This window comes from Scardinius erythrophthalmus, assembly GCF_964197995.2.
Source record: "Scardinius erythrophthalmus genome assembly, chromosome: 12".
NCBI lineage: Eukaryota > Metazoa > Chordata > Actinopteri > Cypriniformes > Leuciscidae > Scardinius > Scardinius erythrophthalmus.
Genome location: NC_138232.1, coordinates 13,063,781 through 13,089,056, shown reverse-complemented (window position 1 = coordinate 13,089,056; position 25,276 = coordinate 13,063,781). Strand labels below are relative to the sequence as shown.

The following is a 25,276-nucleotide window of genomic DNA, read 5'->3' as shown; positions in this document are numbered from 1 at the left end:
TCAGTATTATGTGACAACAATGAAGACTGGAGTATTGGCTGCTGAAAATTCAGCTTTGCCATCAGCAATGAAATACATTTAAAAATATATTACAATGGAAAACAGTTTTATTAAACTGTAATAATAATTAAACAAAATTGCTGATTTTACTGTTTTTTGATCAAATAAATGCAGCCTTGGTGATTATATAATATGGTATTTATTATATAAATTACATACAACATAGTTTGAACCGTTTTCTGGGTTTGACATGCTCTTCTTTGTTCCTCCAGAGACACTTCTTCAGAAACCTAGGATCCATTATAACCTATGCTTTCCTAGGTACTGCCATTTCCTGTTTTGTCATTGGGTAAGTCACTAAGGTTCATAGTATTCCCACTGACCATGGAATTGTGTTTACAGACAGACAGCGGGAGCAGCCAAGACATGCCTCAGAATCTTTCATTTTACAGATGTAACAGAACTATACTAAGGAGTGAACTGTTGTCTACTTTTGATGACTTGTTACAATAGTTGGATGACTTAAGTGAAGTTAAAAAAATAAAAAAGTTGATAATGGCCAGTTATAGCATGTAAATATAACACTTTCTTTTATAGATTCATATAAATTTCAACGTAAACTCGTAAAAGTTTGTGTGCTAACCAATAAACCAGGTTCAGGCATGTAATGGAATTTGTGGCAGCAGTAATCAGTCACTATCAGACGCGTTTCTTCATTTCCTGCCGGTTGAGCTCCATCTTTGCGTTTAATAGCTTGAGTACACATTTTGTCCTGCCATTCCGAATGCCTAAATGTTTTCTCTGTGTTAAAAAAAGATGTTCAAAATACAGTTTAATATGTAGTTGGATATCTGTGTGTTTCATGCACATAGAAGATTTCCATTCTGTTGAAATAATATGGTTAGTATTGCAAGATGCTCTTCTAAACATTCTTTATTTGTTTATTTATTTGAAAGAAACCTCATGTATGGTGTGGTGAAACTGATGCATGTTTTGGGTCAACTGACTGACAAGTTCTACTACACAGACTGCCTCTTCTTCGGTGCCATTATATCTGCCACAGATCCAGGTAATTTCATCTCTCTCTTTGTCCATTTTAATTTCTCTGTCTCTTTGTTCTCTTTCCTAATAGTATAAACTTGCTGTAGTTGTTAAATGTTGAAATTTAGCTTTTCTTAAATGAACTGCTAACATTTGTTTTTATCAAACTGACCTGTAAGTGGAGCCATTTCAGGATTTTTATACTTAATGTTGCTGATTTTTGTGGTTTTAGTCACAGTGCTTGCGATCTTTAATGAGCTTCATGCTGATGGTGATCTCTACGCACTGCTGTTTGGAGAGAGTGTTATGAACGACGCAGTCTCCATAGTCCTTTCATCGTAAGTCTCCCTTCAAACAGTATCGCTTTCTTGTTCCCTTTCTGTTGCTGCAAAAAAAAGGGGAAAATCACGTGTTTTGTCTGCGGCAGTTGGCGGGACTTCCCAGAGGGTGTGCTGGGGACATTTTTCACTGTAGTGTTGAGTAGTAAAAACTAATGATGCTGCAACTCTAGTGGTATTTCAGGATGGCGCTCTGGCTCCCTCTTTTGGACACAATGAGCTAGAGATAAAGCACAGTATTTATCCCTGTAGTCAGAATATCACAGCAATACTTTGTTGTATTTCGACTTTGCTGGAAAAAATGACATGCATATAAAATAAAAATAATTTTAAAATAAAATGACATTGAGTGAATTCACATTATGCTTCGGGTCAGGTCAAAGAATGATTTTATATGTAATTTTAAAAATGTCTTTTTTCATTGGCTGCATTGGTCATAGATCAGCACAGTCAGTTCATTTGGATTGTTTTGTCTTTGGTATGAAGGTCAATTGTGGCGTATCAGCCTGCAGGAGCCAACACGCACACATTTGATGCCTCTGCCTTCTTCAAATCGGTGGGCGTCTTCTTGGGCATCTTCAGTGGCTCTTTCGCCATGGGTGCAGTCACTGGAGTAGTCACTGCCCTCATATCCTTTTGCATGTTGTCATGAAATTATATTTCTAAATATATCTAGGCTTATGAAATTCATGCCCTTTGACTGCATTGCGATGTTTATTCTTTTTATTCATTTGCAAAATTAGAAACACAGTTGTAGTATCCTTTAGACAGGATTACTAAATACAGTTTGAATACACATCGATCAAAAGTTTGGGGTCAGTAAGTTAAAAACCCAGCTAGGATGCATTAAATTGATCAAAAGTGACTGTCAAGACATTCAAAATGTTACTCCAAATAAAGGATGTTCTTTTATATTTATATGTATAATAGAATCTTGAAAAAATCACTGTTTCCATAAAAATATTAAGCCACAGAACCATTTTCAACATTGATGATAATAAGAAATATTTCTTGAGCACCAAATCTTCACAATATTAGTTTTTACGTTATGTTTTTGATCAAATAAATGCAGCCTTAATGAGCATAAGATACTTTTATTTCAAAAACATCAAACCCCCTAAACTTTTTAATGTGTGTTTTTATACACCGATTATTTTTATACACTCTTTTTTGCACTGATTAGCTAATCAGATATGTGGTTTAAAATCTTAACTTTACCCACGTGACTAAATTCACCAAGCTGCACTGTTTCCCTCTACTGGAGACGGCTCTGTTCTTCCTCATGTCTTGGAGTACTTTTCTCCTGGCTGAAGCATGTGGATTCACAGGTGGGTGTTAATGTGTGTGGGTAATGAAAGCAAAGTGGTTAATCCGCTAGGTAACTCATCAAACTACATTATATATGCAACCCTAAAATTAATGTTTACTGTTGTTAAACATCAACTGGAATAATAGTGTCATAATCTGGTGTTTAAAAGATAATTTGTTAAAGTCCACCCCCTGTGGTAAAAATCATGCTTTTAATGTTATTTATATGTCTATGTAGCGTTTTTAACATGCGTTAAGACAAACCATGTACAAATTCATTAGTCAACACCATTGCAGAGCATTTTCTCTGCAGTGAACCAAAGACAGTCTCAGAATCGCGGTCACAAACTACCTTGTAACCAATCACGTCAATGTGTGATCATCAACGAGTGGATCTCTGAGCTGGTGCGAGTGAGTGGATGTGGGGCTAATTTGCATAATAGAACCGCTTATACTAAACGAGGCAAGGGTGTAGAGTTACATTCAAGCTATTTTAAGGCATGAATACATTTTTTTTTCTTCAAGGAAAGAACGTTTAAATATGTAATTTTGGTGATCAAAGATGAGTTTTAAGGGATACAATTATTGACTACAGGGGGACTTTAAATTTTAATGTGCTTTATTAGCATGAAAATATTTAACATTCATGGTCGGAGCTGATAGCCTCGTGTGTAGCGCTCCGACATGTGGTGCAGTTGCGCTTCTAGTCCCGGCTTGTGGCCCTTTCCCGATCCCACCTCCTCTCTCTCCCATTTCGCTTTCTTTCCTCTCTCCAGATTTACTGTCAAAAACGGCAAAAATAAATCTTAAAAAAAAAAAAAAATACAAATACAAGTGAAATAAAATCCAAAAAATTTAAACTCTGTGTTGCTGTATCTGGGAGGCTAATACTGTTGAACTTTAACATCCTTGATGTGTAAATGTGTGCAGTCATTTGCACTTGTCATTTGATTGTTTTATTGGCCACCTACACTTATTCTCCTACACTTGGAACCAAAAAGCCACATATGCTGATTTCCTTTACTATTCCAGGTGTTGTCGCTGTGCTGTTTTGTGGAATCACACAGGCTCACTATACCTACAACAATCTCTCGGAGGAGTCGACCAAACGTACTAAACAGGTAAAATATTTTTTGCTGTAGTCAAGGGAAAATACATGAACATTGGATTGTGGTTTTCTGCTGTCAGGGCAGCTGGTATAAAACCAGAGTGATATGAACTGTGGCAAAGTTGAAAAAATAAGTTATGTAGGAAAGAAGGAAGGATTTTTTTGGGGGGATGGGAGCCCTGCGTGTTCTACTTCAAAAGAAGCTTTGATATAAGGGGGTCGGTAAGTCGAGGGATAGTGCTAAATGAATTCCCAGCACCCCCGTGGTGTCGTCAGAGCGGTGCAATGTGATGAAGCGAGTTGGGGTGCATGCAGTAATTACGACACTCCTATGGTACTGGATTTCTCTCCAGGGGGACAGACTCCCTTTTATCAAAGCTCCAGTCTGTGGGAAGAAGTTATAGACTAGAGTAACAAAAATGTAAGATATCGGCGTCAGCTTTATAGCTAATATATGTTATAAAAGCCATTGTAGAGTATAGAGAGGAGGAGCATGTATGTCTAGTTCAGTTAGGACCTGATTTTAAAGGAGAACTCCGGTCAATTTTAACATTGAGCTCATTTTTTTGTACATTTGGAGTGCTGTCAATACAGAGAACAACGACAAAAATCGGTGTTGCCTACACCGAGTTATTCTATTTTTAAAATTTGCACCCTGTTGACTTCAATGGGGCAAGTACTAAACCTGCTTTTAGGCTCTTAACATCCTTGATGTGTCATTACAAGTGCACAGAAAATGTGAGTGATTCCTTCTGAGTGAACACGAGTGAATCTGACTGCAGTAGATGTAAAAGATATGTATAAAAAACGATGTTATTTAAGCCAGCGCAAATACCTGTTTACATCCTGTTTTTCGGTTGAAGTCCAAAGTAGTCGATTGCCGAGTTCACGCGCATAGGTTTATCACGCGCGTGAACTCGTCGATCGACTACTTTGGACTTCAACCGAAAAACAGGATGTAAACAGGTATTTGCGCTAGCTTAAATAACATCATTTTTATACATATCTTTTACATCTGCTGCAGTCAGATTCACTCGTGTTCACTCAGAAGGAATCACTCACATTTTCTGTGCACTTGTAATGACACATCAAGGATGTTAAGAGCCTAAAAGCAGGTTTAGTACTTGCCCCATTGAAGTCAACAGGGTGCAAATTTTTAAAATAGAATAACTCGGTGTAGGCAACACCGATTTTTGTAGTTGTTCTCTGTATTGACAGCACTCCAAATGTACAATAAAATGAGCTCAATGTTAAAATTGACCGGAGTTCTCCTTTAAAAACATGCCATTTCGTTGAACAACTGTGCGAATGAAAGATGCTGACGACTTCACATGTGGTGTGTTTTCTTTTCTTCTTTTTTTGCCTTTGCAGTTGTTTGAGGTGCTGCACTTCCTGGCAGAGAACTTCATCTTCTCGTACATGGGCTTGGCACTCTTCACTTTCCAGAATCACGTCTTCAGCCCCATTTTCATTGTTGGAGCCTTTGTATCCTTTGGGCTGTTTACACCTGGTCACTTCATGTGTTTTTACTGATCAGCTAGCTATCTGATTTGTTAAAACTGTTGCCTTTACACTTGGCCACATAAATGTGTCTCCACAAAACTAATATAAATTCGATCTCTATTTGCTATATGCAAATTTGGAGTTCACATCCATGAAAGAAACCGATATGAGCTGCATTTTATATATCGTCAGCTTTTTTCAAGATCAAAGACCGCATTAGGAGAGAGAGCGGCATCAGCACTGCTAAGATCATTTAGTCTCACTACTGTTAATGAAGAAGATTGTGCAATGAACTTGGCAGTTTGCTCTTCTTCGGCTTGCTGAAGAGATGCTCCGTTACTCCTCTGTGGCGGGCCATATATGTGGTAATGAGTGTTAAAGTAGCACTATCATATCTGACTAACGGGAGCTGGTATAACATGCTCTCACATGTTTCTTTTTTACCATTTTGGGAGGAGCAAAAATAACATGTGGCTTCAACATCGAGATGCATTCCAGTTTCGTTTGGAGCTTGTTAACTTCTAGAATTCACCTCAGTCAGATAGTTAACAATTTTGAGAGTTTGACAGCACGTTACAGATGATTTCCCTGTGAACCAAACCATTTTAAAGAAATTGGAAAATTCAAGGCTGTTTTATCACCTCTTTTATTTATGTGATTTTTGACCACTAGGAGGCATTGTGTACAGGTTTTAAAGAAATAGCTAGTTACTTTTCTATTATTTTAGGAACCATGTCACCATGGTTGGCAATCTTCAAAAGGACAAAAAGTACCATGAAAGTGGTTTGTATGACTCTATAGTTCATATGTATGCTATAAGTATTGTACACAATTACAGTACTTGTTTTTAAATAAAAAAAGAAAAAAAGATTTTGAACAGAATCTAATCTTGAATCTGGACACCATGGCAGGTTACATAATTGATCTTCAGTATTATTTGTTTTAAAACTTTTAACCAACGATTTAAAGTATTAATCTACAATTCTGTTAATAAGTTTGAGGTTTTGATATTTCTGAAAAAGTCTCTTATGTTCACCAGTGCTGCATTTATTTGACTTTTTTCAGGATTCTTAGACCAATAGAAAGTTCAAAAGAACAGCATTTAGTAACATGTAAAATTGGTTTATTTAATGCATGCTTGTTGAATAAACGTATTAATGTCTTTCTTTTGGATGGTAATATATGTCTAAATTTCCTTTAAAATTTAATTTGTGTGAGAAGACATTTCCTTAACATTTGGACTACCAGATAGCCATCTTTATCGGCCGGGCTTTGAACATCTACCCCCTGTCTTTCCTGATTAACCTAGGCCGAAGACACAAAGTCCGTGGAAACTTTCAGCACATGATGATGTTTGCAGGTATGGTGACCACACCTGGCTTACTTCCTCTACTCTGATGCTTGCATTACATTGAAGATAAGACAACTATTTTTAATTAATACAATTAAATAGAATATAAATCAATGGAATCTGTGTTTTAGTGTCCTTTAGTGTCAGACTCTTTGATGTGAACTCTCGGTAGGTTTCAGCACCCTGCTGAAGGTTATCGAGATCTAAATTAAGAGTGAAATGAGCCATCAGAATCAGAACATCTCTAATAACGGCTCCTGATGTGGAGCAGATCCCTCCAGATCAGCAACACCACCCAGCTAAAAGGGCAGCAAAGTGCAGAACCTTTAAAACATCTGATCGAGTGTGATGGCTCTGTTTGCCTGTTTAAGTTCACTAACATTCTATTTGTAGCAGCGCTGTCATTCTAACTAAAATCTATTGTGACTGCTGTGTGTGTGTTTCTACTCTGCAGGGCTGCGAGGGGCAATGGCATTCGCTCTGGCGATCCGCGACACCGCCACATACGCGCGACAGATGATGTTCACCACGACCCTGCTCATTGTGTTCTTCACAGTTTGGGTGTTTGGAGGAGGCACCACGCCAATGCTGTCCTGGCTACATATCAGGTCAGAGGTCACAAGACCTTAATCATTGCATTATTTGACGCTTTTGTTTAGAGTGAGATAGATTCAGGAGCATTTTTCATGCATGGAAGTTTTATAATTTGTTCGTAGGAACATTTTAGGGATTTTTTTAGTGTTTACAAATAGGATGGTAATGCCCTAGAGCATCATGTAGACTTTGGGTGGGCTCTTTTGACCTGGACCAGTAAGCTACCTCATAGAAATGTACTAACAATACCTAGAAACAGCATTGCAACACCCAAGAAATCACATTGAACAGCCAGGTGTCTGGTTTTAAATGCACTAGCAACACTTACACGACACCGTTTTCAACTGAAAACGGAAAACTTTTTATGCGTTTTAGCTGTTCATTTACACGACAACGTGTTTGGGGGCCTGAAAACACAAGCTTTTGAAAACGATACCTTTACGGTTTCCATGTAAACTACAAAAACGTGAATTTGTGAAAAAGGGTGAAGTCATGCGCAGTTGTATTTGATGTTCACACATGCAAATTACGTGTTCGCGGGGTGTTTCTTAACAAAGTGATATTGCCAACTAGTGGCCTGGCATGCATAATGCAGGTTTTTCTAGTCATTTTCGCAAATCAGTGTGAATGGGGATTGTTTTGACAACGTTGGCATCTGTTTTTAGTACATTGTTGTTGGTAGTTTTTCAAATAGTGCGGTGGATAGACTTGGATAACATCGAGAAAAGACTTACGCAGACTGACCAGCAGATGGCTGAAAAGCTCACCACAAACATGTTCATTCATTTTATTAATCAAGCAGATTTAGTCAAATGAGGTCACGTGTGATTTTCCTTCCTTTCCTTGATTTTCCTTCCTCTCATGATAATTTTGGGGTGTGATATAGAGGGTATAACAGGCATCATTGAGACTGGTTAGTTTCACACTGTGTTTGTCAACTGTGCATTCTTCCATTTTGTTTTTTTCTGAGGTGAAATTGAACCAGAGTTCTGCACCCAAGCAGATGGGGAAAGGAGCTGGAGTTGTTTATGCCACTAATAGCTGGTGTTTGTCTGGCTGTCCTCAGCAGGGGCTGGCTGGTACGGCTCCATTAATAAGTGCTGCTAGTTTGTCAGAATAAAGAGGATTATTGAGGACCAGTGCTGATGGCAGCTGATGTAGAATGGGATTGATAAGCTCACATTATTATCTACAGAACTGCTGTGCACTCATTGAGTCGCAGATATGTGTAGGATGGACATGGCGAAGTGAATCTAAGCTGCGTTAACAACAGTATTTCTGTAAACAAGTTGCTTTTGTCTTTTAATGCCAACAAATCAGGGCGATACGGGTTTAAATTCTTTTCAAACACCAACTAAATGGCTTTTCGTAACTGAGAGCTAATGCTTTGGAATTAAGACCGTACAGGAGTAAGAATAGACTGTGTTCATAACTGTAATTGTCTTGAGTCTCCCGCTGCTACATAACACTCTTAATGGAGGCTTGTTTGTTTAGCTTGCACTGCATCCCATCACCCTCAGAGACTTTTGCATGTCCAGTGAATATTTAGCAACCATAACTATAACAGATGGCAAATGCATGAGGAAGTTTTCATAGTAGGATTTGTTTATATCCTAAATCGGATATTTCAGCCTAATATTCAGATTCTGTCATTATTTACCCTCATGTTGCATTGAATGAACATTGAATGGTTGTTTTTCTTGCATTGGAACCAGTGTTGGTATTGTTAACTAAAACTATAAAAAATTGTTTTCTGTCATTTAAACAAAGCTGAAGTAACTAAAGATACACACACTGGCCACTTTATTAGGTACCCCTCTTCAACTGCTTGTTAACGCAAATATCTAATCAGCCAATCACATGGCAGCAGCTCAAGACGATCTGCTGAAGTTCAAACAGTGCATCAGAATTGGAAATAAAGGTGATTTAAAGGGCACCTATTATGCAAAATTCACTTTTACATGGTGTTTGAACATAAATGTGTGTTGGCAGTGTGTGAGCAAAACCACCCTAGAATGATAAAAATCCACCCAGTAGTTTTTTTACTATCTCAATAAATCATAAGCACTGCCTCAGAACACCCTGTTCTAGATTTCCCTCACTGTGACATAGAAATGAGCTAAGCCCCACCGACGTGATTTGATTGACATCTGGTTTTGGCATAGACCCCGCCCTCGGTGATCTGCATCCTCAGCGACAGCCGGTAATGTCTCCTAAGAAGTGTGTTGTGGGATGTAAGAATGGACATACTAGTCTTCACTGACATCAGAGCCACTGAAAACGCAGCGGATGGATTTTATTTATGAAGAAAAGGCACCACTTAAACTTCCTAAATACGAGATTCATTTTCTGACTGACTGTTTAGTGAACGAGGGTCAAAGTTAATCCTAGAGTGTGGATCGTTGCCTACAGTTCGCGATCCAACGTCACCTCCAGAAAAAGTAAGTGTATTTTATGATTTTTGAGCAAATAGTCATTTCAATCGATGTCAGCAAGTTCAACAGCAAATGCGTCTAAAGCTATTTATTGTCGTCGTCAACTCGTCATAGGATGTCTCAACAAACAACGTCAGACAGTTTTATGTCACGTAGGCATTTTTTTGCAGCATTTACAAATGTAAATAAATTAAGGTCTGCTCTATCTCCATAGACAGTAGGCTATATAAACGTCTATCTCCCTCCCCTTAAGAAATAAATAAAAAAATTAGTTTGTACTTCACAGTAGTGTGTGTGTGTGTAGTTTCAAAAAATTGCACGAACGTTATCACAGTTCGTGTGTGTGTGTGTGTGTGTGCGTGTGTGTTGCACATCCATAATGGCAAAAGGGACGCGATTAAAACTTTGTAAGTACAGAAATGTATCAAATAACCATTCCGATACGTTTAGTCCATTCTCATTCGTGTTTATTCTGTGCCGGAGTCTCTTCATCATCTAGGTCCAGCAGGGCGGGGATTATGCAGCTCATTTACATTTAAAGTGGTAGACGCCAAAACAGCTCTTTTTAAAACAGGCCCCAAAAATGACATTTTCAAATGGTTATAATAAATTAACTGTGGCGTATTTTGTGCTGAAACTTCACAAATGCATTCTGTGGACACCCAAGACCAATATTACATCTTCTAAAAAGGGGCATAATAGGTGCCCTTTAAGTGACTTTGAATGTGGCAGGGTTGTTGGTGCCAGTCGGGCTGGTCTGAGTATTTCAGAATACACAACCATCTCTAGGGTTTGCGTACATGATAAATGAGGAGAACCAACACCCACCTAAAGTCCCACAATGCTTAGAACATGTTTGAGGCTTTTTTATTTGTTGCAACAAGTATAGATTTTGTATTAACACTAAGGCCAGAGCTGGTACTGTACCAAAGCTAAAATTTTGCCAACCCTAAAAGTAGAAGTTGTGTAAACAATCATGCATTGTAAACAGTTCATGTTCGGTCTGCTGAAGTCGTCAATACCACTAATACCAATGCTAATACAAATCATAACATTAGCATAAACATTGTATTGTCCAGTTGTGTGTATCCACTGGTCCAGTGTGTTTATCATGGTGAAAGAGCAGCGTAGCTTTGTTCTCGTGAGGTTCCTGCAATTTACTGTTGCAATCACTTTCGATTAGGTATTTTTAATAAACCCTAACTTTTCATATAACTTGCAATCGGACTTACGAGTTTTACCTTGTAGGTGAAAAAAAATCCATAAACTTTGAATAAAGGACTTGGGCCAGTAAGCAGCCACATAGCAAATAAGACCTTAGCCTTAGTTGGTGCATAGTCCTTACTCATCAATGTGACATGTTTTTTGGTAAGGACCACTGCATGCAAATGCACATGTAATGTATGCAAAGATATTGCAAATATTGATCATTTCCTGTTTCTTTTTGAAGGACCTTTCATTCCCCTCTGTGTGCATACACTCTCTAAATAAAGTATCATATCTTTATTTAGTGTTACAGCACAGCAACTTTAGATTCATGAATTTTGGCAATTTAAAGGGTGTAGGAAAATACTGTCGCCTCACAGCAAGAAGGTCTACGGTTTGAGGCCCAGCTGATTCAGGAGTCTTTTCTGTGTGGAGTTTGCAAGTTCTCCCCGCGCCAGTGTGTTTTTCCTCCGGGTGCTCCGGTTTCCCCCACACAGTCCAAAGACATGCAGGTTTGGTGGATTGGATATGCCAGATTGGACATAGGAGTGTGTGTGAGTGCTGGGTTGCGTCAGGAAGGGCATCCGACGTAAAACCTGTGCCAAATCCAACATGTGTGTGCGGATAATTCGATGAAGCGGACCCTGCAAATGAGTGGGACTAACGCTTGGAAAAAATATATAAGGGGTGTAGGACAATAATCGAACAATACACCGGCAGTTCAAGGAGACATTTGCCGTTTGTCTTATTTGAAATTCTGCACAGTAAGAGTAACAGTCCACAGGGTCTCATGGTGCATTAGTGTATTAATTTCCTGAGCATTTAGGGATTCCACCGCTGGTTTTTTGTTGTTCTACTTTTCAACTAAATTTGATGGATGTAATTCTCTCTTTTTCTCTAAAGGGTTTCCATTTCCACAAATGCACTACAATTGACCCCTGGACTAGCTCACGCTACATTTTTCCATGTTGAGTGAGGGCTACTCTCCAATACTCACACATACAGGCTATTCTTAACTCGACTGTGGTTGTCTCCTGCTTTGGGCAACTACAGGCTAATCAATGTGCAATTAAAATAAGCAATCAGATCACTCGTTGAAATAATTTTGCAAAGCTACTGTACTTAAATGGGAATTAGAGAAGAGGCTCAGGTTTAGCTGAAAGAAACAGATGGGATGCCACTGCTATTTTTTTTTCTTTCTTTTTTGCCACTGCTGACCAGGTCACCTTAGATTAAAGAGAGGCTTTTTTATGGCTTCCTGTTGAAACTGGAATCGATGGTGTACTTTTAGGCATTTGTCAATGTGATGTCTGAGTGCTGGGGAAAGGAAAAAAAAAGATCAGAATGCAAAGCATGGCCACTTTCACATTCACTTTAAGTGCTGTTTTTCATAAAGGTATTCAAGTGGTAATTGTATTACTTTACTATTGCTGTATTTTAATATTTGAATTATATTTAACATTTAATTTTGTTTAATTTTTATTTAATGTTTTTATATATGTAATAATATAATAAAACGCTAGAGAAAAGCCTATATACAGTATTATAACACTTTTGAAATGGCCTGACAGTGGTTGGAGGCTGTCTTCTGCGTTGGTTTAGACTTTCTTCCTGTGTTGGCCAGTTCTCCCTTTTCTAGAACAGTCCTGAGAGGTTCCACTTACTCAATAAACATTGAGCACAGAGGGCCAATTCATAGAAGGAATGTGAAGCACCGAACACATTTTATGTATGGGAAAGGAAATGTCTGTTTTGCAGAAGAGTTTAAATGAATTTCGATCGACATAATTTGATTTCTTCTGTCTCAGTGTGCCCAAACAGACCATTTAACCATTATATCACTCTTTTGGGAATGTTAATTTCCTCAACATTTTTAACTGTGCTACTTTTTCACGTGATGCCATATGTTCCAAGAAACACAACTAGCAATACATGGACCCAAACACATACCAGATTTTGAAGTTTTTCTAACCTTGCTGAGTAGAAGCTGTCAGGATGTTTGATGTTTGCAGGGCTGGTCTCAAGAGTTGTGTGTTGTGCTCAGGGTTGGAGAGTCTTCTGTTGCCGAGAAGGAGAGGCTGCGTAGACTGCGGAGTTACATCAGGTGATGAGGGACTTTGCAGTCCTGTACAGGTGGTGGTGACCTTTTGACCTCACTTGGTAAACTGCACACTAAAAGCAGTCGTTTGTGTGGGTGTTTGATACTGTAATGTCTGGGCTTCTGCTTTAATCAAACACTCACGTCTTGGTTGCTTAACACTCTATTGTACAGTGTCTCTGCTAAATCTGCTTTACTCCTCTTACTATCCTGTTTTGTTTATAGTGATGCACTGAAATGAAGATTCCTGTCTGAAACCATCAAAAGACAAAGTGCTTAAAGTGCCCCTATTATGCTTCGGATATTACCTTTCATGTAATATGTCATATAGTTGTTTGTCCACGTTCTTCAAAGATCAAAGTGCATGATGAATGGAGAAATATCCAATCCTACACTCAAAACAATTTTAAGCCTTTTTCAAGATTTACGCATTTCAATTAATAGTAAAATACCATCAGACTGAATTAAATAATCCTTACACATATTATTATTCATATTATGAATTAAGAATTTCAAATGAGTATAAAAAAACTAGATCTTAAAACATTTTGTAGAAATCTAAATGGAACAAGAGAATGGACCATTTGGTGTGTGATTCGTATAAATTATTATTATTATAAAATTGTTTTTTTTTACTACATTTAAAATTCTTAATTACACAATTTATTTATCTTAGGATATTTAGAATTTATTGTCTTAATTACCAAGAAATTACCAAGACAAGCTAAGATAGTTTTCTTTTGCTTTGTCAGTATTTCTCTTTCGGTCAAACTGTCTGGTATCAGTTCTATTATCTATAATGATCTTCTTCTTTACTCAGTATAGTGTACTACAGGACCATTTTATAGACAGTTAACTTCCTTAGCACACTCAAATGTTTGTTCTTAGTGGTTCGTCTCCATGATGTGTCAGTGCATTTCCTCCAGGGCTGTTTTTAAAACTGGGTGGGAGTCACTTTGAAAGAATGTGTGTGTGTGCTGTCGCTCCTGTTTTCACGTTGGTGTGCTGAAGGAAATCTTTAATCAAAGCTCACTGGCAAAGACCCGACACTGGATGAGTAATACCAAGATATCAAAAGAAACGAGATTAGGCATTTGAAATTAATAAGCTTCCACTTATACCTGCATTAAAATCAAACAATCTGCTGTCTTTGGCTTCAGTACATTTGCAACCGCACACAGGCTGACAGCGAGAGGTGTTCTGACCATCTTACAGGAAGGATGTGTTCAGCATCCACCATGCTGAAATGTTTCCGTGTGCATACAGCAAAGAATGTGGTTAGAGGCAGCACTTTGTACTCTCCCTCGACCTCCTTGTGACTCTTTAATGTAGCCCAAGCTGCAGGCCTGGCCATTACAGTAGCCTAATGTTTATGTTGTTTTACATTCATTGACTTCCTTGTATTCCATTTCCTATTTTGTTTTGTCTCTTACTTTTCCTCCTCTGAATACCTACATTTTGACCCTTCCCCAAAGCAGCTTGCGTGTGAGCAAATCAACCCAGAGCTGTAAGTCCTGTTTGGACAAATCTGTAAACCATCGGGAAGAAAAAATGTCTTTTGTTTTACTGACACTTCTCTTCCAGACGTGGTAGAAACAACAGCAGCTTGTTAAGACACCCAGTTTGTCGCAGATATGCGTCATTGGCTTTGGCAGAAGCATGTTAACTTTTTTTCCCTCCTCTATTTTAATTAATGTCGCCCACATTCTGAGAAACAAATTATCCTCGTTGACTTTGAAAAGATAAGACATTTAGTAAAGGTTTAACTACTTGTGAGAGCAAAGACATATAAGTCAGCTCTTTTTGTTTTCATTGGCGCTTGTCCACATGGGCGGCACTTGAGGCTCAGAAAGCCTGAGCATCTGCTAACCCTCAAGCTCTGTCTAACATCACAATGAAGCCTCTGTTGATCCTTGGGGTTTAAAAGCCAGTAGCCGCATCATATCCACTGCTTTAATTGAGAGGGAGAATGAAAGATGAGCCATAGGATCAAAGATCAGTAAATGTACTCAAAGGCCAAAGTGAAAGTTCACCTAGTGTGTCACTTATCTCAGCAGAATCTCACCCTCTGAGCTCTAAAGGTCTGCTGGGCTCTCCTCGTATTTCAGCCAGTCAATGTCTGGCTTTTCACACAAGTTTGGTCTCCACTACAGACAGAGGTCTGGTCAGGTTTGCTGCTCATTTTGGCCAGGAACCATCCACTAACACAGAAAAAGATGTTTTAGGGATGCACTGATATTAAAATTCTGGCTGATAGCGATAAGCCAATAATTATTATCATGTTATGGCCAATAACCAATCAATCAGTGTTATTTTAGTATTATTTATATACTATTATAGTATTTCTTAATATTTTGAAGATTTTATTTTTAAATGTTCAATTTTAATCATTTCTATTTAACTTTTAATCTATTTTTATTTTTACTTTGTCATTGTAATACTTCAACTTAAATGAAAAGTAAAAAAACAATTAACCAATGAAAGGTTGATTTTAAAATTCTATACTTTGACTAAAAAAATACAAAATAAAACATGAAAAACTAAAATAAATTGTAACGTATTTAGGCATCACAATCCGGCATATAAACTATTTTCAGATTATATTTAACAGTGCTAGTAAATTAGTATTTAGATTAAGTGAAATTAAGATGATGGCAAAGTAATCTAAATGTAAAAATAGGTGAAATGAGCATGCACAATTTAATATATTGTGTGTATTGATACTGATAAAAAAAATATTTCAAATATCAGACGGTAAACGATATGGTACCGACATTTTGGCCATCCCTTTTTTTTTTTTTTACTTGCCATTTAGTGGTAGTTTTATTTTAATTAGATTATATTAAAAACTCTGTCTTAGAAGTTTAAGCCTGTGACCAACCGAAGAGAACAAATGAGTGGAGTTGTCTGTAGACCATTTCTGTAACTACTTCCCAGTGTAAACCTTGCCTTGCTGCGCTAGATGTGTTGTGTGAAATAAGATCATAACATGATCAACATCTCTCTGCTTGAGTCTATTGCATCTTTCGTCTTTTCATCGTGCTGCTGCTCGTTGTGGGCTTTGCTAAAAGGTCACAACACAAATGTGGCTGCATTTTGCACTATGGGTTACATGCTGCCACAGACGCGCACACACAGACTGACATTCAGTTTCTGTCTCTTTCAGAGTTGGGGTGGACCCCGATCAGGATCTTCAGCCATGTGGGGACAGCTTCCAGGTCCTTCAGGGAGTAAGTTTCAAAATGTTTCTGTCCTCCTGCCAATGAAGCTTTTTCCAGCATTATGGTTTAAGTATTAAACTTTTGCAATGGACATCAGTGATGCTTTAAATTGTGTAAGAATTTGCTTTTTAAACATTAACAGTCTTATAATGTTCCATAGACTTCCATGTATATTGAAGGAAGAACTTGGCAACACCTTAAAAACCACCAGAACACCCTAGTTCTGTGGTTTTACACTGACAAATCTCACTTGCATTTCTTTTGGAAAATGAGAAACTCATTCTGAATTGCCAAAGTATGATGTCATACTGTTCCTTTTGTGCTTTAATGTGAAACCTCCATATATATATATATATATATAGCTAGCTACAGCTACCCCAAAACCACATTTAAATTCATTCTTCTGGGTTTCTGCCTTTAAAAAAAATGTGCAACGATCCTTACAAAGATAAAGATTGTGAACCCCTTCAAAAGGGGCCATGCAAAGTCGCAAAGAACGTTGAAGCCTCTTAGCTGTTGGCATTGTGCGTCAGCACTGCTGCCTGTGTCGTGTTTGAACCCCTGGGGTATTTTTTAAGAAGTGCAAATTCATGTAGCAATGTAGAGACACAAGTTGCTTTTTATATCATGTATTGTTTGTTACTCAAATTAGAATGGCCAAGCTAATTAGAAGTGGACACATTGGAAACTAATGACATTTCTCCTCTGTTCATCCTGGTTTAAACTGGTTCCATTATAGGACAATGAGACAAATCAGATCAGTAGAAGCCAATCATCTTTGCTTCTGCAAAAGAACAAGGACACACTCATTTAGAAGACTGCACGCACTAGTAATATGAATACTGAGGATGTCAAAAGTTCTGGTACTTTGGTACAAAGTTGATACTGAAATAATAAAGATAGCAATAGTAGCCTTTGTGAAGTATCAGTAGTCAGAGAGTTTACATGCTCTTTGAAGAGTGCTTGTGCTTGCGACTGACCGTGAGCGGTCAAACACACTTATTGAAAAGCATAATGGGATGGTAAATGTAAACAGGTAGAAATAACAATCTGGGCCAGATTTTCTGTCATTTTCTCACCCTCAAGTCATTCTAAACCTGTATGACTTTCTTTTCTCTGTGGAACATAAAGGATGAGGTTGAATTAAATGATAAGAGAAATTTTATTTTTGGGTGAACTATCCCTTTAAGACAAAAATAATAAGAAGTTTGTAGGAATGTTCCCTACAGGCTGCTTTTCATAAGAATAAAATAAATGAACTCAGGGGAGAGAACCTTTTTGTTTCCCACTATAAGTTATTTTTAGTGAGCTGTTTTTAGTAAGCTGTTAAACAGACATATGTGTGTTTCTGTATGTTGCCAAAGCAGGATATGGTAAGTGGTTTGAGAGTGAGAAACCATTATGTCTGTCGCTTTCCTTTTTGACAACACTAACATCCGATACAGGTATGTTGAGTTACGAGTATGCTGGATTAAAAAAGTAAAATATAATAGAACTAATAAATTTTTTACGTAACTTGTACTTTAATGCTATAATGCTTAATATTTGAAACAGCCCAGCAAATTAATTTAAGGCCGTACCCTTTGTAATGTGAAAAAGTATGAGGCTATCCTTACTTTAAGAGGTTTTATGAATGTATTTATTTTATTTTCAGGACTACATTATATTGTATATATTACAAAATAATATACAATATATAGGATAACTATAAATATAGAAAGGAAGAAAATAATAAATAAGGATTTTATTCTTAAGAATGTTTCAAACCCAGCCCCTGGTTTGTTTCTAAATCAAGATCTGTGCATGGAGTCTCGCAGAGTTAATACAAATTAGATAATAATATTAATCAAACAACAGTGCTGAAAAGAGGAACTTACTGCTCTCAATTTTTGTCTTTATTCCTACATGCATGCCATTTGTTAATTTAATTTGTTAACATTTGTTCATATTAAACTTTAAGCAAAGTAGTGTGTTCGGGAGCTTATTAGTTTTTGCTTTTACGTGAAAATTGTGCAGCTTTATTTGCACTGGGATCAACTATTGAATGTTTGGGTATCATGACAACCCTAATGAGCATGCGTACTTTTTTCTTTTGTTGTGGTACACTTTGTACACTTGTCACACATCTAATCTTATTAACAATGGTCCCTCACTATAGTATTAACACTAAAGGAATACAGCAAGCTTAGGATAGGTTGCGGTATAATGTTACTGTGAGCTTGTTTGTGAAAGCTGTAATCTCTTTAAGTGCAATGAAGCTAAAGTTGAAGCTGAACTCAAGGTTAGGTGAACTTGGATAAAAAAAGTCTCGCCCTATTTATCGTCCAGTTAAACAGGGCGAGACTTAAGATTTCACTACATTTACCGGGTCAATTGATGAATATGGAGTGTGTTAACTGTTAGTTTAGGATAACTGGTTATGTATCAGACTTCATTCCACCCTTTCAAAAATCTGCAGAAATTTTTCTATATGGTATTATATTGCCAGTAGTAAAATAATTAAATTACATGGGATTGCATTCTCTTGTTCGTCCACATCGGTTGACTTTATCTTTTAAATATAAAACAATATAATGACAGCTAATTAGATGTAAATGGAGTCAGTTTGTAATTTGTAATACTGGACTTGTAAACAGTTACTTGTAAGTAGATGGAAAATAATATATTTTCACTTTCATAATTTTTGCCTTTTTTTGTGGGCACAGAAAATACACACTGCACTTTTAAGCCTGTATTACCTAAAAGGCAGACTTTTGAGCTCATATTTAAAGTGTCATCTTTCTGAACCTTGGATTTACTCCAAATATCTTCAATATTTGAACAGCCTCTATTTCTACCTCGGACATGATTGCAGCCTGGATTGCTGTTTGCTGTAGGCTAAATATATATTGACTTCTAAAGTCAGTTTTTGTAACATCAATTCAGTTATTATTTTTGCCTGCATCAATGATGAATTGTACTCTGAATTATCTTAATTTAGTGCTTCTCTGAATATTTACTTATGATATAGTATATTATAAGGTTTCCAAACCCTTCCCTACATTATACAAATGAGAATTGCTTCCTCTTTCTCCTCAGGATGGAACCCAGTCAGAAGGGCAGAGCAAGACCAAGCAGGAGAGCGCCTGGCTCTTTAGACTTTGGTATACTTTTGACCACAAGTATCCTTTCAGCATGCCATTCACAACAACACACACTTACACACTTTTGTGCTCCTGTCATTAAGAACTCAAGCACGGCTGAGCATTACTTCTTGCTTTTCCCGTTCTATTCTGTGTTCTTCCGTGAGCCTATCCAGTGAGATTACTTTGGCTCCATGCAAATGACTAGCAAAAAAACATGTGCTCCATAGACGGCAACCAAAAGAGACACTTGTCGATGAAACTCGCTAAAGCGGATCTGGATGAATGTAAATGCAGAGTGAGCCAGATTGCAAGATTTCATAGGATAGCTGTTTTGATCAGAGATGGAGTTCCTCCGAGGCCTTAACTGAGCCTCTAAAGCCCCAGACCGACTGGCCTCAACCTCATTTGCGCAACTGACGCTCTAAAAAAATATGAGCTGCTGGAAATGTCATTACGTACTTTTTTTTTTTTTTTTTTGTATGGAAAGTCAAATGAAATGACTGCATTTTCACTGCACTGTCCATTTTCACAAAGTCTTTAAGCCCTGAATGACACAATCGATGATTCTTAAGCTCTCATTAGGGCCTGTCCACTGCTGAGTGGTTTACTGTAGCTGTACCTTTTCAGTAAGAGGGTCGTGGGTGGTGAAAGGAGCAAAATAGCAAAAGAAAAGGGTTTTATTTACATCACAGTTGCTAGAAATAATGCTTAAAGGTGAAAGCAGCACACACACATTTTCTCACTTACTTCTCAATCCGCTTCCTGCACAGCTGTGGCTAGCAGCTCCACATGTGGTGACTCACAGTTCCTCAGAGCTCATGTCAGATGTTTATTAGGAGTATTAGCTTGCGATTTTCTGTGCTCCCACAGCCAAGCATTTGACCTTACGTGAGTGTTGTTGTTATCACAGCGACCTACCTAACAACATTCGGTTCCTTTTTCACAGGCCCTTGGGAGTGAAGTAAAGTGTGTTTGTGTGCTTTCCAAAAGGCCAGTGTTATTGAATTGGCCAGCAGCCTCTTTTATTTATCTTTGAGTACCAGACCACGCTATTGAACATCCTACAGAGATATTTTTCAGTCTTCACCTGGCAACCCCTCTCTAGCCCTGTAGGGAACATCCAGCCTCCCCTTCAAAGATATTAAACACTTCCAAATCCATCACAGAGTGTTCTTGGTTTCAAGCCATCGACACTTTACCACCGCCTTCTCTATTTTTATCCTCGTCTGTCAAAAAACTCAGTATTGCTGCCAAATGCGTACTAGCTGTCCTGCTTAGATCTGTGCGCGCTAGAATCTGAGTGAACTATTTAAGGGTATGATGATCTGTTTACTCCATTATTATGATGCTTAGTCTCAATCATATCTGTTCTGAGATGAGTGCTCGCTGCCGCCATGCTTAGCTTCTGTTATAAGCAATGCTATTTTTAAATTGATTGGTTGTTTTGAAATCTTTGACTTGGACAAATGTCAGAAGTAACAGTCTTGCAGTCATTATTGATTCATTGCTTGTATGAATGAACTATTATGAATTAACTATTAAGATGAGTAAATTATTTTATTAAACTAATTAAGTCTAAGCTACTCTTTTGTGTACAAATGAAAGTTAATAAAACTGGGGCTCGGCAACCCATGGCACGTGTGCCAACATTGGCATGCGGAGGGAAAATCACTGGCACGGGACAATAGATAAAGAGATATATGTAAATCAAGTCCCTCTAACTTTGCATACAGATGTACATTTTGAAGTTATCATTCCTCATTGTCACACAACCTGTTTTTATTAAGTTAGGTGCTATAAATACTATTATAGTGTGTAGTGTGAGATTTTAACCTGTGCTAGCGCGCAGATCCTGCCGGTTGCATAAACCGCTAAGAATAGCCTTACAAGTTAGACATACATTTTTTTTTTTTAAGACCGTTCATAACTTTTTAAAATCAGTCCATTAGCCTCACGTGACAGTACAGAATCGTGGTTCACATCTGCCTACCATTGACACCTTCAGCTGATTTTTTCCCCCTTAACCCGAGTACAGTTACCTGAAGCCTATCCTAACCCATAGCGGCCCCCCTCTGACCACCACCCTGCCGGCCTGCTGCGGTCCACTGGCTCGATGTCTGACCAGCCCCCAGGCCTATGAGGTAAAACCACATACGCACACACAGTTATTAAATCAGTCAATCTTATATATATATATATATATATATATATATATATATATATATATATACACACACACATTAACACATACACACACACATACATACATACATGCATACATATTACATACATATATATGTGTGTGTGTACGTATATAATTTATTTTGTGTGTGTGTATGTATATGTACAGTATATACAGTAGTCATCATTTGAAGTGGATCAAAACCTTTAGATTATAATTTATCCATCTATTTAAATTCAAATTTGAGTTTTTTATATTCTGTGTTAAAATATTTTAAAATTAGAGTTAAAAAAAAGGTTTTGAAAAGTCTTATGCTCAAGGCAGCATTTATTTGATCAAATATACAACAAAATATCACAATTTAAAATAATGTTTTACATATAAATATATTTTAAAATTAAATGTAACCCTGTGATGGCAAAGCTGAATGTTCAGCAGCCATTACCATCATATGATCCTTCAAAAATCATTCTAATATGCTGACACACTCAACTTTGCCATCACAGGAATAAATGTCATTTTAAAATGTAAAAAGTTATAATTTTTCACAGTATTACTGTAATGTTAATTTACTCTTAATTCAAAATATGTGAAAACAAAACATGCATTATCCATTGACTAGGTAGATTCAAACTGATACATTTTGGAATTAACCCAATGCCAATATTCTCAAAACGGCCCATTATCTGCCATTAAATTGGTCATCACCTCACACTGCACTTTGGCATGTTTCTAGAGAAGTAGCTTTTTCAGAAAGAGTTCCTCAGCAGCACGCCTTGGTTTCCATAGCTTGCTTTCCAATGTTGTTGCTCTGTGAAACCCTGTTTGAAAAGAAAAGAGAGAAAGAAAGACAGACAGACGCACAAAAGCTTTTAGACTGGACACAGACCCTAAGGAAGACTCATTCAGTGTGTGCCTGGTCACAAAAGAGCCTTTCATGATGCCACTCTGATGATGGTGAGCCCGAGAAGCTTTCCAGTATCCCAAGCATGGAGAACACAGTTATTCACAGTGGTCACAGCCCCATTCACTCCTGCAAATTCCCCTATTCATCACAATGCTCATACTGTAGCTCAGGCTGCTTAGCTTAGCTCACAAACGTCTTATATTCTTACTTTGTGCTGTTGGGTCACAATGAGCTAAATGTCCTGCAGAACTGCTTGTTCGCCCACCTCTCTCCCTCATAACACAATTATGCCCCTCATAGCAGCAGCGCATGGTACGCTGTGAATACCAGCAATGACTTATCTGTTTTCAGACCTATAATGATGATGGTTCTCCTCAGTGCATGAGTCATACTGTTTAAGTCAAGTACATCCTGTTGAACTGGGTCAGGCCATCTAAAAACACCAGTGTGTCTGTCTGTATACATTTCTATTCCTCTTTTTTCTTGTTTTGATTGCTCTCTCTAGGCCCTCCTAAAACACTATATTTTTAATTATCATCCTCTCATTTTACACTGACTTTCCCTCTCTGTTCTGCTGTCTTGTTTGAAAACAAAGCTTTCATTTTCATATTCACTTCCTCCACCTGCGTTTTAGTTCCTCTAGTCTAGTTAAATCTGTTTTGTATTTTGCGTCAAAAGTGAAGAACAGGCTTGAAATTACTTCTTTGTAGATCTTTGTAGAGTTTAAAGATCTTTTGTGTTGAACTTTTTATATTACTAAAGGGCAATCAGGCAGAACAGATCTCTTAATGATAATCGGTCATTTATGGAAGTTAAGTATGGGATAATGAGTCAGCAAGTCATTGCCGGAAAATATGCAACCTCTATTTTGAATACAATAGTGAATCTGTCTATCTGTCTATCTGTCTATCTGTCTATCTATCTATCTATCTCTATCTCTATCTCTATCTCTATCTCTATCTCTATCTCTATCTCTATCTCTATCTCTATCTCTATCTCTCTCTCTCTCTCTCTCTCTCTCTCTCTCTCTCTCTCTCTCTCTCTCTCTCTCTCTCTCTCTCTCTCTCTCTCTCTCTCTCTCTCTATATCTATATCTCTCTATATCTCTCTATATATCTAAATCTCTCTATATATCTAAATCTCTCTATATATCTAAATCTCTCTATATATCTATATATCTAAATCTCTCTATATATCTATATATCTAAATCTCTCTATATATCTAAATCTCTCTCTCTATATCTATATATATCTATATCTCTCTCTATATCTATATATATCTATATCTCTCTCTATATCTATATATATCTATATCTCTCTCTCTATATCTATATATATCTATATCTCTCTCTCTATAGAGCTGGTAAGTCCCGCCCATCCGTAAAACCCCAAGTGGACCTCTAGGTTGAAAAATCGTCAATGCAAGTGAATGGGAGAAAATTATTATTTTCTGGTCCCGTTTGAATTGTGCCATGAATGTGAACATATGTTGTCTGTGAATTTTTTATATAACTTTTCATGTTATGAGTTTGACAGTATATGGTATGATTCTTCGGCTAGCAGTTGTGTGAAAGACATAACGAGAAAGACTACATGTCGCCTATGTGACGTCACCCCATAAAGTTGACTTACCCGTGGTTTTCTCCAACCTCAACGATTTTGTCCTCTCCCTGAAAGAAGGCGGTGAAGTGCACCAAAGACACAGCCATGTTTAGCGGGATCCGTGAGCTAGTGTCTGTGTGCGAGTGGTGTTGATGTTTCAAACGCGTCGAAAGCAGCAAAGAGTTGTAGTCCACAAAGTGCCCTCACACAAAGTCTAACCGTATCAAACTTCTACCTGCTAAATTGTAGCATTCTTTACACGAAAAGTTATATAAAAAAATTAACAGACAACATATGTTCACATTCATGGCAAAATTCAAACGGGACCAGAAAATAATTATTTTCTCCCGTTCACTTGCATTGACGATTTTTCAACCTAGAGGTCCAGGGGGATTAGCGGAAGGGGTGGGACTTACCAGCTCTATATCTATCTATATCTATATCTCTCTCTCTATATCTATCTATATCTATATCTCTCTCTCTCTATATATATCTATATCTCTCTCTATATCTATATATCTCTCTATATCTATATATATATATCTATATATATCTATATATAATAAAATATAATATAATATATACAATTTTTTTTACCGTTTTGATTTTGTTGTCTTATGGAATTTTTTTTAGTGTCAAAGCAAAAATAAGTTGGCCATAATGTGTCTGATATGTACATTATTAGCTGTGGGTAGGTTTGTTTTGCTTTAATGGCTGATTTAATTGTACAATATTCCTCTTATAACACGGCTACTTTGCAAATACATAAATAAATAACATAACATAAAATATATTATATTGCTTGAAAAAATATCTCTTTCTTTTAGTCAATTGTTGCATGGGACAAAGATGAATTATCCAGTTTAGCGGTCATTATAAAAAAAAAAAAATTGTTTGCAGAATGCCAAAATTGACCAATCAGAAAGAATCTTCCCTGAAAGCCATGCAATAAGAGATAAGAAGGACTTTCCTTAACTCTGCTGATCCACTGAGCACAGGTCTAGTTCTTTCTTTCTTTCTTTTTTTTTTGTTTGTTGAGAACTTAAACAGGCGATCTTCATTGACTAAATCACACCAACCCAAACCATTAACAAGGAACAGGCATTATTTAGATCCTTCTCAAAGGATTTAAACAGCAGCTATATGCGAAGCTAACTGTTGCATAACAGAGTTTAGTTTGTTTGATCTGTTGGCACACAGTGTAATCCCCTGGTATGATTGTGCTTCAGTGACAACCCCCTTCAGTAGAACCCAGTG

The 25,276-nt window shown here is 37.3% G+C and overlaps 1 protein-coding gene across 4 annotated transcripts in view; it reads left to right on the top strand.

Moving 5' to 3' along the window:
- Positions 1 to 25,276, top strand: part of slc9a7 (solute carrier family 9 member 7) — a 41,075-nt gene that overhangs the window by 12,473 nt on the left and 3,326 nt on the right. For 2 of the 4 annotated variants that reach the window (XM_081380470.1, XM_081380468.1), the window contains 13 exons: positions 273 to 349; positions 957 to 1,069; positions 1,274 to 1,379; positions 1,866 to 2,007; positions 2,602 to 2,707; positions 3,720 to 3,808; positions 5,167 to 5,280; positions 6,547 to 6,658; positions 7,104 to 7,257; positions 12,929 to 12,988; positions 16,149 to 16,212; positions 19,282 to 19,364; positions 21,364 to 21,469. In XM_081380470.1, the coding sequence (XP_081236596.1) occupies positions 273 to 349; positions 957 to 1,069; positions 1,274 to 1,379; positions 1,866 to 2,007; positions 2,602 to 2,707; positions 3,720 to 3,808; positions 5,167 to 5,280; positions 6,547 to 6,658; positions 7,104 to 7,257; positions 12,929 to 12,988; positions 16,149 to 16,212; positions 19,282 to 19,364; positions 21,364 to 21,469 (1,326 nt within the window). The remainder of the gene's footprint in view (positions 1 to 272; positions 350 to 956; positions 1,070 to 1,273; positions 1,380 to 1,865; positions 2,008 to 2,601; positions 2,708 to 3,719; positions 3,809 to 5,166; positions 5,281 to 6,546; positions 6,659 to 7,103; positions 7,258 to 12,928; positions 12,989 to 16,148; positions 16,213 to 19,281; positions 19,365 to 21,363; positions 21,470 to 25,276) is intronic. The other 2 variants (XM_081380471.1, XM_081380469.1) reach the window with 1 other exon arrangement.